We start from the raw sequence: 15,992 nt of genomic DNA on the forward strand, positions 1-15,992 counted from the left end.
CCTGGGATCCTGGTGAAAAGACGCATCAGATTCAGTTTCAGTGTTTCACTTTTGAGGAGAGAGTGAATATCTTTTCCCTTGGAGTGCAGAAGGCCGGGTAGGAACCCAAAAGACGTACTCAAGAGGTATAGAGAGGGTACATAGTGAGCCACCTTTCCCTGCAGCAAAGGTCACAGATTTAAAGAGTAGAGCAAGAGGATCCAAAGAAGTATTTTTGAGGCTGGTTGCAAATTGGAAAATACAGTCCGATGTGGTGGTGGAGGTAGAAATTCTCATAACATTCAGGAAGCATCTGAACATGCTCTTGAATCGCTAATGCGTAGGAGACTATGGGCCAAGTGCTGGTAAATGGAATTAGCACAGACGGGCATTTGATAACCTTCACTGACTTGACAGCCAAGGGCTGGTTTCTCTGATGTATGACAATGAGATAGAAAGCCCTCCAATGGAAGGGCCCAGTCAAACAACTGGGGCAAAAGATTCCTCCCTTCCCTACCACCCTCACCCCCACACAATTCCTTCAACGTAGAAGCCAGGTCAGAAGACACGTTCATTCATTTGCTGTGATGCTCTTTTCCAAGATTTCAGATATTCCAGTATGTTTACAACCAATTACTTTTAAAGAGTAATCACTGTTTTAACTAGCCAATGGGTGCACAGGTTCCCTTGAACTGCATAATACAACTTGATTACATTTTCTTTTAATGTTTGTAGATTTGGGCCAAGATACCAGGGAGTACTTTCCTGTTGTTTGAGAACTGGAATTTGTAATATGGAGCTCCTCTTTAATACCCCTCTGAACTGGGTCACCTTCACAGTTCAGCAATCACTCGGCCAGACACAGGAGAGTGTGGAGAAGGTCTGGAACTCTCCACTTCTGACTCAAAGTGGGATCATAGATTCCAATGGGGCTGTTGCATGTGCACTGTCTATGGCTCACAACTAATTGCATGTAACCCAGAAAATTCCAGGCTACTGTAGATTTCTTGAGGCAAGAAACGCACTTACCCCCCTCAATATCCCCAAAGCAACAGAAGCACGTGGCTGACCATGGAGGGAGCTGGAACGTGGTGCTATTGGAAGTTTGCCTCTTGACCACTGGTGCTGGGGAAGAGCTCCCAAATGAAGACTATACTAGTGCACCCTCTGGAGGCAGCGTCAGGTACTGCCAAGTTGAAGCCACAAGGAAAACACAATTAAACATGGGTACTGCAGTGGGTGCAGACTAAAGCTTGCTTTGCATCTGGAGCCATTGTTGTTAAACTTTAAATGTACAGTATTTGCATGTTTAATTCTACAAAAAATACTGAATATGATTTCATTACTTGCTATATTTTCTTCAATACAAAATATTCAAGCAAATCTCTACAATTTTCCCTTTGAAAGTTTTCCTCTTTTCCTACTGTCCAAGCACTAAGTGCAGTCTACGAAACTCAACAGAAAACTTCCTTACAAGATCGTCTGAACCAAGCGACTTTCTTGGTGCCTTTGAACCAAGTTAAGCAGATTATTTACAAGCTGTTCAAGAAGAGCATAGGGAAGCTTTTGCACCCACATATTTGCTGTTCAGCAGACATCTCAGGCTCTCCATGAAATGAAACCCAAGTGCACAGCTAGGCTTTTTGGTGATCTCCAAAGGTTATTTGACAAGCACAGAACTCTCTGCTAGACATTCTCCACCAATGCTGCCTGACCTGCTGAGTGTGACCAGAATTCTGTGATTTTATTTCAGGTTTTTAGCATCTACAGTGCGTTGCTGCTGCATTTCCTGAGTTTGTGGAGCTCACATGGAAATTGGCTGCAGGGTCCCTCAGCACCTTGGCTCAGTGAGCGCTCGCGAACACAACCTTGCAAGGTGTTACAAAAATATAGGTGACTGCTTGCATCAGGTTCGGTGCTGGGTTTCACCCCAAAACATCAACAATTCCTTTTCCCCCCTACAGATGCTGCTCAGCCCAAGTCCCTCCAGCAGACTGGTAGCTGTGGAAAGAATTTGTTCCTACCAGGTGGGAGGGAGAAAGGGGCATTTGAAATGGCGGGGGGGAGATTGATTAGTTTTGTCACATGTACATAAAAACACATGTCACAAGCAGTGGCTACAACATGGCCGCCCGCATGCAGTACCAGTATAACATGCTCACAACTTACTAACCTTCACCATACCTCTTTGGAATGCAAGAAGCCAAAGTACCTGGAGGCAACCTACACGGTCATAGGTACAAACTCCTTACAGTCAACAGTGGGAATCAAGTCCCAATTGGTGATTACTGGCACTGTACAGCAATTGAATTAACTGCTACGCTACTGTGCATTTTGGTATTGCTGGGATTAACCAGCATCATACAAAGTTCAAGGGGGTAGATACCAATTTTGATTGACCAACACATGCTTCAACTAGGCTCCACAGACCTCCCCCATCCCCATCACAAGCAGTGGATGCAACACGAAGCAACGTACCATATTCATGACAGTGAGCAGAAATCGCTGAGCTGCCTCTGCACCGTGATACTCCACCATGTCAGAATCCGCCACCACCAACGTCTCCACTGTGTACTCATTTGTTAATCGAATGGCATTTCTCCTGGGCCGGTGGTCAGCTGCTCTCTTCAGCTTCTGTCTTCCTAGGAGGAGAAGTAAAGTCTTTACACAAACTCAGCTACAAGCAGCATTCAGTAACATAAATGTAGGCAACGGGACTACCCATCAACAGAGTGGTCTATTTCCTAGTTGTCATTCTACGACGATTAAAACCGTTTTCTCAGCAATTGCCCCATTTACTTTATCCACTGCGTGTAAGATTCTTAAACCCCACCTCCCCCCCGCCCCATGTTAAACTTCCTGATGTCAAGGAGAACAAGAAATGGCCCAGATTCATAGGCAGGCTTGATGGAAGAAAGCCCTGTCCAATTACCATCAGCATATAACCTGTAGCACCAGAGGTCCCAACAAACTGGACCACTTTTACAATATGATAAGGAATGCTTACTGTTTCCATGCCAGAGTGCATTGCATTAAATTTGATCATTTGGCTGTCCTTCTCCTACCTGCATACAGGCACAAAGTGCCAGAGATTAGGACAACAAAGGTGGTCACAGAAGGCAGAGGAGAAGCTATGGGATTGCTTCAGATCACTGGACTGGGCTGTGTTCAAGGACTCATCTGAATGAATATATCATGGTTGTCACAGACTATATAAAAACAGTTGTAGACGAGTGTGTCCCCACAAAATCATTCAGAGTCTTCCCCACAAGCCCTGGATGAAACATGAGATCCGCAACATGCTGAAGGCCAGGACAGAGGCATTGAAGTCTGATGACCAAGAAAGTTACAAACGGTCCAGGTATGATCTCTGGAAAACCATCTCCTTAAGACCATAAGACATAGGAGCAGAATTAGGCCACTTGGCCCATCTAGTCTGCTCCACCATTCAATTATGACTGATCCTTTTTTCCCTCCTCAGCCCTACTCCCTGGTCTGCTTCCCGTAGCCTTTCAGGCCTTGTCCAATCAAGAATCTATCAAGCTCTGCCTTGAATGCACCCTACAACCTGGCCTCCACAGTTGCCTGTGCTAATAAATTCACCACCCTCTGGCTAAAGAAATTTCTCCGCATCCGTTTTAAATGGACACCCCTCTGTCCTGAGGCTGGGCCCTCTTGTCCTAGATAGCCCCACAATGGGAAACATCCTATCCACATCTACTCTGTCTAGGCCTTTCAATATTTAAAAGGTTTCAATGAAATCCACCCCCCACCCCTCTAAAGCGAGTACAGGCACAGAGCCATCAAACATTCCTCATATGATAACTTTTTTTATTCCCAGAATCATTCATGTGAACCTCCTCTGAACCCTCTCCAATGCCAGCACATCTTTTCTTAGATAAGGAGCTCAAAACTGTTCACAGTACTCAAGATGAGGTCTCATCAATGCCTTATAAAGCCTCAGCATCACATCCCTGCTCTTGCATTCTCTTGAAATTAATGCGAACATTGCTTATCCCTTCCTCACCGCCAACTCAGCCTACAAATTGTGTTCTACACAAGGGCTCTTCAGTCTCTTTGTATCTCTGATTTTTGGATTTTCTCCCCTTTAGAAAATAGTCTGCACATTTATTTCTGCAGCCAAAGTGCATGAGCATGCATTTTCCAATATTGTACTTCATTTGCCACTCTTTTACCCATTCTTCTCAGACTTTCTGCAGCCTGTTTCCTCAACAGTACCTGCCCCTCCACCAATCTTTGTATCATCTGCAAAATTGGCAACAAAGCCATCTATTCCATCATCTAAATCATTGATATGCAGAATAAAAAGCAGACCCAAAACTAACCCCTCCGGCGCATCACTAGTCACTGGCAACCAACCAGACAAGGATCCTTTTATTCCCACTCGCTGCCTCCTACCAATCAGCGAATGCTCTAACCATGCCAGTAACTTTCCTGTAATACCATAGGCTCTTTACTTAGTAAGCAGCCTCATGTGTGACATCTTGTTAAAGGCCTTCTGAAAATCTATATATACAAAATCCACTGCATCCCCTCTATCTATCTTATGGGTAATCTCCTCAAAAAATTCCAACAGGTTCATCAGGCAAGATTTTCCCTTGAGGAAACCACACCGACTTTGTCCTACCTTGTCCTCTGTCACCAAGTACTGCATAACCTCATCCTTAATGATCGACTCCAACTTCTTCCCAACCACTGAAGTCAGTGTAACTGGTCTATAATGTCCTTTCTGCTGCCTTCCTCCTTTCTTAAAGAGTGGAGTGACATTTGCAATTTTCCAGTCCTCTGGCACCCATGCCAGAGTCCAATGATTTTTGAAACATCATTACTAATGCCTCCACAATCTCTACCGCTACCTCTTTCAGAACCCTAGTGCACAGTTGATCTGGTCCAGGTGACTTATGTACCCTTAGGTCTTTCGGCTTTTTAAGCACCTTCTCCCTTATATTAGTAACTGAACTCTCTTCTCTTCCTTCACACCCTTCAACATCTGGTACACTGTTAGTGTCTTCCACAGTGAAGACTGATGCAAAATACTCATTTAGTTCATCTGCTGTCTCCTTGTGCCCTGTTATTATTTCTCCGGCCTCATTTTCTGGTGGTCCTATATCCACTCTCATCTTATTTTATTTTAAACATACTTGAAAAGGCTTTTACTATCCACTTTGATATTGTTCGTTAGCTTGTTTTCATATCTCAGCTTTTCCCTCCTAATGATTCTTTTAGTTGCTCTCTGTAGATTTTGAAAAACTTCCCAATCCTCGATCTTCCCGCTAATTTTTGTATTGTTGTATGCCTTGTTTTGTTTTTACATTAACTTCAACTTTCTTTGTCAGCAACAGTTGTACAATTTTGCCATGAGTATTTCTTTGTTTTTGGAATACATCTGTACTGCACCTTCCTCATTTTTCCCAGAAACTCACACCATTGATGCTCTGCTGTCATAACTACCAACATCTTCCAGTTTACTTCAGCCAACCTCTCTCTCATACCACTGTAATTTTCTTTACTCCACTGAAATACTGCTATGTCAGACTTTACTTTCTGCCTCTCAAATTTCAAGTTGAACTCAATGATATTGTGATCACCATCTCCTAAAGGTTCTTTTACCTTAAGCTCCCTAATCACATGTGGTTCATTACATAACACCCAATCCTGTGTAGCTGATCCCCCGATAGGCTCAATGACAAACTGCTCTAAAAAGCCATCTTAAAGGCATTCGACAAACTCACTCTCTTGAGATTCATTACCAACCTGATTTTCCCAATCCAACTGCTTGAAATCTCTCATGACTGTCATGACAATGCCCTTTTCTCATGCCTTTTCTATTTCTTATTGTAACCTATGGTCCACAACCCATCTACTGTTGGGAGGTCTGTAAATAACTGCCATCAATGTTCTTTTATCATTCTCGACTCAACCCAGAAGGATTCAACATCTTCCAATCCTATAATCACATCTTTCTATTGATTTGATGCCATTCTTTACCAGCAGAGAATCACCACCCCCTCTGCCTACTTTCCTATCCCTCCAATACCTTGGACATTCAGTTCCCAACTGCAACCATCCTTCAGCCATGATTTAGTGATGGCCACAATATCATACCTGACAATCTGTAATAGTGCTGTAACACGAGTTACAGTGCAACAAGATCATTCACCTTATTTCTTATACTCTGTACATTGAGATATTACACTTTCAGTATTGTATTTGCTACCCTGTTTGATTCTGCATCCCTAATGCACTGATACTCATCCTGCTGGCTGCAATTTTGTCCTTTCATCTGCTTGCCCTTCCTGACAGTCTGATTGCACACTACCTTTGCTTTTTTACTATCCGCCCTATCCTGAGAACATTATTCCAATTCCCACCCCTCTGACAAATTAGTTTAACCCTCCCCAACAACTCTAACAAACCTGTCCGTGAGAATACTGGTCCTCCTCAGGTTCAGGGGTAACCCATCACTTTTGTACAGGTTATATCTACCCCAGAAGAGGTATCTCACGAGCAAAGTGGCAATTCCGGACTAAACTTGAATCAATGAAGGATGCTCAACAGTTGTCACAGGGCTTGGATACTATCATCTCTTATAAAATTAAATCAAGCGCATGGGCGACAACAAGGCTTTGCTTCCAGGTGAGCCCAATGCTTTCTATGCTCATTTTGACTGTCAAAAAATGGAGGAATCATCACAAGCTCAATCAACCTCTGATGGTCCTGTGATTTCAGGCATGCGAGCAGCCTTCAGGAGGATGAACCCACAAAAAGCCTCCAGCCCTGATGGGGTATCTAGCCAAGTCCTTAAAAACCAGTGGTCAACTGGCTGGAGTGTTCAATGAGATCTTTAACCTCTCGCTTCAACAGTCTGAGGTATCCATCTGCTTCAAGCAGGCTTTGATAATACCAGTGCCTCAAAGGAACATGGTAACCTGGCTCAATGCTACTGCCCAATAGTGCTTACTTCCACAGTGATGATCTGTTTTGAGAGTTTGTGTTGAAACATATCAACTCCTGCCTGAGAAGCAACTTGGATCCGCTCCGATTTGCCCAGTAAGGCAACAGGTTAGCAGCAGATGCCATCTCATTGACTCTTCACTCAACCTTGGAACATTTGGACAGCAAAAACGCATACATCAAGGTGCTCTTTATCAGCTACAGCTCATCCCCTCAAAACTAAACAAAAAGTTCCAAGACCTTGGCTTCAATACCTCCTTGTGCAATTGGATCCTCGATTTCCTCACTTGCAAACCCTGATCAGTTTGGATTGGCAATAACATTGACACTGAAAAGCTGCTGGACAGGTTAACTGTGTGATTAAGAAGGCATACAGTGTATTAGCCTTCATCAACCGCGGGACTGAGTTCAAGAGCTGAGACAACATTACAGCTATATAGGACCCAGGTCAGACCTCACTTGGAGTACTATGCTCAGTTCTGGTCGCATCATTACAGGAAGGATATGGAAACTATAGAAAAGGTGCAGAGGAGATTTACAAGGATGTTGCCTGGATTGGAGAGCATGCCTTATGAGAATAGGTTGAGCGAACTCAGCCTTTTCTCCTTAGAACGACGGAGGATGAGAGGTATCGATTGTGTGGATAGTCAGAAGCTTTTTCCCGGGGCTGAAATGGTTAGCATGAGAGGGCACAGTTTTAAGGTAATTGGAAGTAGGTACAGAGGAGATGTCAGGGGTAAGTTTTTTCCCCTGCAGAGAGTGGTGAGTGCGTGGAATGGGCTGCCGGCGACTATGGTGGAGGCAGATATGATAGGGTCTTTTAAGAGACTCCTGGACAGGTATATAGAGCTCAGAAAAATATAGAGGGCTATGGGTAACCCTAGGTAATTTCTAAAATCAGTACATGTTCGGCACAGCATTGTGGGCCAAAGGGCCTGTATTGTGCTGTAGGCTTTCTATGTTTATATCCTTTCACTTCTCGACAACTGATAAGGAATACTTTAAACAAAAGAAAATCTGCATGTGCTGGACATCACGAGCTGGCCCTGAAACTTTTGCGAGATTGCGAAGTCCAGGCAATTCCATATGCACAGCAGCTTCTTCACTTACAGCTTCTGAAAGATTAAACATGGTCCAAGAGTATTTCCTGGTAAGGAGACCAATTACATTTCTACCCTTCACTCCCAAATTCTTCCTCACCCTCCAAAGATGCACCAATGACAATGACTTGTTACTACTGCTCTTGCAAAAATGAAGCCTGACTTCAGGTCTTTAGGGAGTTGGTGTGTGGACGTGGCATTTTAATCATGCCATCTTTCAGTAAGGAGGCCGCTGTGCCTGGGATCCCAGTTATTACCCTTCAACATAGTGGCGATAGAACATAGAAAACCTACAGCACAATACAGGCCCTTCAGCCCAAAATGCTGTGCCAAACATGTACTTATTTTAGAAATTACCAGGGTTACCCATAACCCTCTACTTTTCTAAGCTCCATGTACCTATCCAAGAGTCTCTTAAAGAAAACCCCTATTGTATCTGCCTACATCACCGTCATCACCACTCTCTGCATAAAAAACTTACCCTTGACATCTCCTCTGTACCTACTTCCAAGCACTTTAAAAATGTGCCCTCTCCTGCTAGCCATTTCAGCCTTGGAAAAAGGCCTTTTCTCCTTGGAGTGAAGGAAGATGTGTCAGAGGCTATGTTCACTCAACCTATTCTCATAAGGCATGCTCCCCAATCCAGGCAACATCCTTGTAAATCTCCTCTGCACCCTTTCTATAGTATCCACATCCTTCCTGTAGTGAGGTGACCAGAACTGACCTCAGTACTCCAAGTGGGGTCTGACCAGGGTCCTATAGAGCTGTAACATTCTCTTGGCTCTTAAACTCAATCCCATGATTGATGAAGGCCAATGCACCGTATGCTTTCTTAACTAGAGTCAACCTGTGCGGCAGCTTTGAGTGTCCTATGGACTCGGATCTCAAGATCCCTCTGATCCTTCACACTGTCAAGAGTCTTACCATTAATACTATATTCTGCCATCGTATTTGACCTACCAAAATGAATCACCTCACACTTATCTGGGTTGAACTCCATCTGCCATTTCTCAGCCCAGTTTTGCACACTACTGATGTCCCACTGTAACCTCTGACAGGCCTCCACATTATCCACAAGACCCCCAACCTTTGTATCATCAGCAAATTTACTAACCACTTCCTCATCCAGGTCATTTATAAAAATTACAAAGAGAAAGGGTCCCAAAACAGATCCCTGAGTCACACCACTGATCACCAACCTTCATGCAGAATATGACCCGTCTACAACCACTATTTGCCTTCTATGTGCATGTCAGTTCTGGATCCACAAAGCAAGGTTCCCTTGGATTCCATGCCTCCTTACTTTCTCAATAAGCCTTGCATGGGGTACCTTGTCAAATGCCTGGCTGAAATCCATATACACTACATCTACTGCTCTACCTTCATCAATGTGTTTAGTCACATCCTCAAAAAATTCAATCAGGCTCATAAGGCACAACGTGCATTTCACAAAGCCATGCTGACTATTCCTGATCATATTACGCCTCTGCAAATGTTCATAAATCCTGCCTCTCAAGACCTTCTCCATCAACTTACCAAACACTGAAGTAAGACTCTCTGGTCTGTAATTTCCTGGGCTATCTCTACTCCCTTTCTTGAACAAGGGAACAACATCTGCAACCCTTCAATCCTCCGGAACTTCTCCTGTCCCCATTAATGATGCAAAGATCATCGTCAGAGGTTCAGCAATCCTCCCTTGCATCACAGAGTAGCCTGGGGTATATCTCATCTGGTCCCAGTGACTTATCCATCTTGATGCTTTCCAAAAGCTCCAGGGCCTTCTCATGGCACCTTCTGGCTCTCCTAATTTCATTCTTAAGCTCCTTCCTGCTAGCCTTCTAATCTTCTAGATCTCTATCATTACCCAGTTTTTTTTTAACCTTTTGTAAGCTTTTCGTCTCTTCTTGACTAGATTAGTACACTACAGTTCCCGTATCCTACCATCCTTTCCGTCTCATGAGAACGTACCTATGCAGAACACCACACAAATATCCCCTGAACATTTGCAACATTTCTGCCGTACATTTCCCCGAGAACACCTGCTCCCAATTTATACTTCCAAGTTCCTGCCCAATTGCTTCATATTTCCCCTTACTCCAATTAAATGGTTTCCTAACTCCACCCCATCTAAACCCTTGCTCCAGGGAGATGCCGATCAATATTGGGGAAATTAAAATCTCCCATCACGACAACCCTGTTATTATTGCACCGTTCCAGAATCTGTCTCCCTTTCTACCCCTCGATGTCCCTGTTACTATTGGGTGATCTATAAAAAACACCCAGTAGAGTTATTGACCCCTTCCTGTTTCTACCTTCCACCCACAGAGACTCAGTAGACAATCCCTCCCTGACTTCATCCTCTTCTGCAGCTGTGACACTCTGATCAGCAGTGCCACACCCCCACCTCTTTTGCACCGCCCCCCCCAACCCCGTCCTTTCTGAAACATCTAAAGCCTGGCGCTCTAAGTAGCCATTCCTGCCCCTGTACTGACCACAACATCATATCTCCAAATACTGATCCACGCAATAAGCTCATCTGCTTTGTTCATAATACTCCTTGCATTAAAATAGACATATCCCAAACCATCAGACTGAGCACATCCCTCCTCTGTCACCTGCCTATCCTCCCTCTCGCACTGTCTATAAGCTTTCCTCTATTTGTGAGCCAAACACTCCTTCCTCCATCTCTTCAGTTCTGTTCCCAATCCCCATCGATTCTAGTTTAAACTCTCCCCAATAGCCTTAGCAAACCTCCCTGCCAGGATATTGGTCCCCCTGAGATTCAAGTGCAACCTGTCCTTCTTGTACAGGTCACACCTACCCCAAAAGAGGTCCCAATGATCCAGAAATCTGAATCCCTGCCCCCGCTCCAATCTCTCAGCCACACATTTATCCTCCACCTCACTACTCCTATACTCACTGTCACGTGGCACAGGCAGCAATCCCGATATTACTACACTTGTGGTCCTGCTTCTCAGCTTCGTTCCTAACTCCCTGTAGTCTATCATCAGGACCTCCTCCCTTTTCCTACCTATGTCATTGGTACCAATATGTACCACCACCTCAGGATATCGTGGACGTTATCAGAAACATCTCGGACCCTGGCACCTGGGAGATAAACTACCCTCTGTGTTTCTTTCCTGCTTCCTCAAAATCGCCTGTCTGACCCCCTAACTATAGAGTGCCCTGTCACTGCTTCCATCCTCTTCCTTTCCCTACCCTTCTGAGCCACAGTGTCAGACTGTGCCAGAGACGTGGCCACTGTTGCTTCCCCCAGGCAGGCCGAACTGCCAACAGTACTCAAACAGGAGTACTTATTGTTAAGGGGAACAGCCACAGGAGTACTCTCTAGTATCTGACTCTTGTTCTTCCCTCTCCTGACTGTTACCCACTTATCTGCCTCCCGAGGCCCCGGTGTGACTACCTGCCTATAGTTCCTCTCTATCACCACCTCACTTTCCCTGACCAAACGAAGGTCATCGAGCTGCATCTCCATTTCCCTAACCTGGTCCCTAAGGAGCTGCAGCTCAATGCACCTGGCACAGAGGTGGCCACAGACTCCCAGCCTCCCTGGACATCCCACATCCGACACCCAGTACAGAACACTGCCCTTGCAGACATACTTCCTATTCTTCACAAGTAACTTACCTCACCTCGACCCGTTATCGCCAAAGCCCTCCCACTCTAACTCACTCTACACTATGCCCGCTCTATAAAGCTGTCTTCTTTTTCAATTCTTCCCGCCGGTCTAACTTGCTGACGTCCACGCACCTGCGCAGTTGTGCCTCGATCAAACCACTGCAGAATAAATGCTCTCCTTTTAAATTCTTCCTGCCAGTCTAAATCTCTGACGTCCACGCACCTGCGCAGTCATGCCTCGATTAGATGGAATTACATATTTAGAAAGTGATCACATGGGTCAGAGAATGTTGAATCTTTGTGGGTGGAGTTAAAAACCGGCAAAGGTAAAAAAAAAACATATATAGGCCTCTAAGTAGGTTAAGATTGATAAGTTGTCGTCTACCTATGTCATTGGTGCCAATATGTACCAAGACTTCTGGCTGCTCAGCCTTGTCCTTGAGAATGCCACAGACATGATCCAAGACATTCCTGATCCTGGCACCAGGGAGACAACATACCATCCGAGCTTCTTAAATATTGTTACTCTTGTTGACTCCAGCACGTACTCCGGCAGGTCACTGTAGATACCAACATCTCTGGGTGAAACATTTACCCCTCACATCTCCTGATGTCAGTTTCAGCCTCTGACCTCTAGTTTTCAACACTTCCAGCATGAGATCCAGACACAAAATTCTTAAATTCTCCTAACTGCTCCCGCAATTGTACAAGAATAGGTTTTTACCTCCACCAGAGGTAAAAATGATGGGTTCCATGATGGGTTAATGGCAGTGATTGGACCATGACAGTTTACAATTAATCCTTCTCACAGTAAAGGAAGATTTACTAAAGATAGATCTACACAGCATGCAGGCAAACACACAGAGATCACTCCGTAACCTACAAGTGCGGAGGACCCTTCCCACATGCAAGCAGAGGGGCGGGGGGGGTGATGTTTATTCTTCTCCCAGCCCTCAAGGATAAAGCTTATTCATAATGTGTACAAAAATACAAAAAATACAGTCTGGCACTCAGAATCTACTATCAGGGTGTTTTTTTTGGTCTATACATTTGTAAAGACTAATCTATCCATCAGGTTAATACATTCATATACAAAGCATCAAGGCCAAGCAGATGTTTGCAAAAATCTTCAGGTCCTTCAGACATGGCAATTGGGCTCCTGCTGCAAGTGAATGGAGCACTGTGTGGCTGAACCCTTCGTTATCAGCACTCAACGTCTTTGAGCAGGGCAAAGAGTGTTAACCAGGGGAGGTACAGCAGTGTACTTTGTTCCTTGTTGGGCAAGTGTGAGGTTTTACTAACACTCATTTCTTGATACACAAGTGGCATCATTAAGAATCAAGAAAAACAACCGGACCCAACAGTCTTACTTCCCAGCAGTTCTCACTGTGATTACGTGTGGCTCATGTCACATTAATTGACGCTAATTTTCACAGCTTTCTAGGGTCGAACATGAACACAATCTCCAGGCCTCTGCTGCAGCACCACACTGTCAATCGACAGTATACCATTTCAAATTCTCCCATGGGTGTGGGCAGAAGCAATCGAATCCCAGTTATCAATCTCAGCAGCTGCATTTCATCAAGCCAAGCAGACCAGTCTGTGGCTTATACCAGCAGGTTTATTACATGGGGCCCGCTTTTCATTTAAGGTCTCTAACAAGAGACATTCGGCAAAACAGCAGCAAGAGATATGGTAACAGGAATTAGACAGGAAATGGACCTGCTCCATCTTATAAACTTGTTCACATACTCCTTTCCTCACCATGTGGAAGGAATTCAATTCTCTCGTGATTTTAAGCTGTACTCAACACATTCTTGCTAAGGATAACTTGCCCTGAAGCATAGGATGGAGAGATAGATTGGAACTGTGTTCTGTAGAATTTTAAATTCCTTAGAACTTTAAATTCTTGGCATTACCATACTAGAGGATCTGTCCTGGGACCAGCATGCAAGTGCCATCAAAGACACAACATGTGTGGAAGTTTGTGTGGAATTGGTACATCATTTAAAATTTTGACAGACTTCTATAGATGCACAGTGGAGAGTATCCTGACTGGTTGCATCAGGGCCTGGTAAGGAAGCAGCAATGTTCAAGACTGGATAGCCTACAAAAAGTGGTGGATACAACCCAAGTCTATCACAGGCAAAGCCCTGCCCATCACTAGGAACACTGCCACACGAAAGCAGCATTCACTATCAAAGACCCCCATCATCCAGGATAGTCACTCCTCTTGCTACTACAATCAAGGCAGGAGGTACAGGAGCCTCAAGTCCAATACCATCAGGTTCAGGAAGAGTTATTACACTATAACCATCCACAACCTATAGACTCACTTTCAAGGACTCTACAACTCTATATTTTTTTATTATTTGGACAACTCTTTTGAGGATTGGCTATTTGTCAGTCTTTTTTAATAGCTTTTCATAAATTCTCTTGCAAGAAAATGAATCTCAGGATGGTGTATGGTGACAATTATTTTGATAATAAATTTACTTTGAATTTTGAGAACTTAGAAGAATGGAAAGTCTCATTGAAACTTTTAGTATTCTTAAAAAGGGCCTGACTAAGGACTTGAGAAAAAGGGACAGGACTTGGATAGAGAAAACTTTCTTCACTCAGAGTGGTGAGCTTTTGGAATTCTCTACACTGGAGGACTTTGGAGACCATCTCCGACTTCATTAAAATTTCTGGATACTAAAAGGAACCAGGGAATATGGGAATAGAAGATCAACTGTGATCTTGATTAAAACAGAGGAAGCTCAGAGGGACAGATGCCTTCTCCTGCAGTAATTATACACTTCTAACTTACAGCAGGCACCTCAAGGTTTAGGAATGATACACCAATAGTGTCTCTGCAAAATCCTCCGAATTCACTGACAGAATAAGCAAACCAATCAATGAACTCTTCAAGGTCAATATGGGCAGCATCAAGGCATCAGTTACACTCAAACACAAGGAATTCTGCAGATGCTGGAAATTCAAGCAACACACATCAAAGTTGCTGGTGAACGCAGCAGGCCAGGCAGCATCTCTAGGAAGAGGTACAGTTGACGATTCGGGCCAAGACCCTTCATCAGGACTAACTGAAAGAAGAGCTAGTAAGAGATTTGGGAGGGGGAGCGGGAGATCCAAAATGATGGGAGAAGACAGGAGGGGGAGGGATGGAGCCAAGAGCTGGACAGTTGATTGGCAAAAGGGATATGAGAGGATCATGGGACGGGAGGCCCAGGGAAAAAGAAAAGGGGGAGGGGGAAAAAACCCAGAGGATGGGCAAGGGGTATAGTCAGAGGGACAGAGGGAGAAAAAGGAGAGACAGAGAGAGACAAAGAATGTGTGTTTATAAATAAACAACAGATGGGGTACGAGGGGGAGGCGGGGCATTAGCGGAAGTTTGAGAAGTCAATGTTCATGCCATCAGGTTGGAGGCTACCCAGACGAAATATAAGGTGTTGTTCCTCCAACCTGGGTGTGGCTTCATCTTTACAGTAGAGGAGGTCGTGGATAGACATATCAGAATGGGAATGGGACTTCGAATTAAAATGTGTGGCCACTGGGAGATCCTGCTTTCTCTGGCAGACAGAGCGTAGGTGTTCAGCGAAATGATCTCGCAGTCTGCGTCGGGTCTCGCCAATATATAGATGGCCACATCGGGAGCACCGGACGAAATATATTACCCCAGCTGACTCACAGGTGAAGTGTCGCTTCACCTGGAAGGACTGTCTGGGGCCCTGAGTGGTGGTAAGGGGGGGAAGTGTAAGGGCATGTGTAGCACTTGTTCCGCTTATGTGGCCTTCTATATATTGGCGTGATATACTGCGTCCAGTGCTCCCAATATGGCCTTCTATATATTGGCCGACACTTCACCTGTGAGTCGGCTGGGGTGATATACTGCGTCCGGTGCTCCTGATGTGGCCTTCTATATATTGGCGAGACCCGACGCAGACTGGGAGATCGTTTTGCTGAACACCTACGCTCTGTCTGCCAGAGAAAGCAGGATCTCCCAGTGGCCACACGTTTTAATTCCATGTCCCATTCCCATTCTGATATGTCTACCCACGGCCTCCTCTACTGTAAAGATGACAGCCGCACTCAGGTTGGAGGAACAACACCTTATATCCTGTCTGGGTAGCCTCCAACCTGATGGCATGAACATTGACTTCTCAAACTTCCGCTAATGCCCCACCTCCCCCTCGTACCCCATCTGTTATTTATTTCTATACACACATTCTTTTTCTCTCTCTCCTTTTTCTCCCTCTGTCCCTCTGACTATACCCTTTGCCCATCCTCTGGGTTTCC

General features: G+C 44.7%; 1 protein-coding gene across 3 annotated transcripts in view; it reads right to left on the reverse strand.

Annotated features, from left to right (window-relative positions):
* The window catches only part of adamts17 (ADAM metallopeptidase with thrombospondin type 1 motif, 17), a 435,095-nt gene that overhangs the window by 406,328 nt on the left and 12,775 nt on the right, over window positions 1–15,992 (reverse strand). For all 3 annotated transcript variants that reach the window (XM_063065786.1, XM_063065788.1, XM_063065787.1), the window contains one exon: window positions 2,458–2,621. In XM_063065786.1, the coding sequence (XP_062921856.1) occupies window positions 2,458–2,621 (164 nt within the window). The remainder of the gene's footprint in view (window positions 1–2,457; window positions 2,622–15,992) is intronic.

This window comes from Mobula hypostoma, chromosome 13, assembly GCF_963921235.1.
Source record: "Mobula hypostoma chromosome 13, sMobHyp1.1, whole genome shotgun sequence".
NCBI classification, from domain to species: domain Eukaryota; kingdom Metazoa; phylum Chordata; class Chondrichthyes; order Myliobatiformes; family Myliobatidae; genus Mobula; species Mobula hypostoma.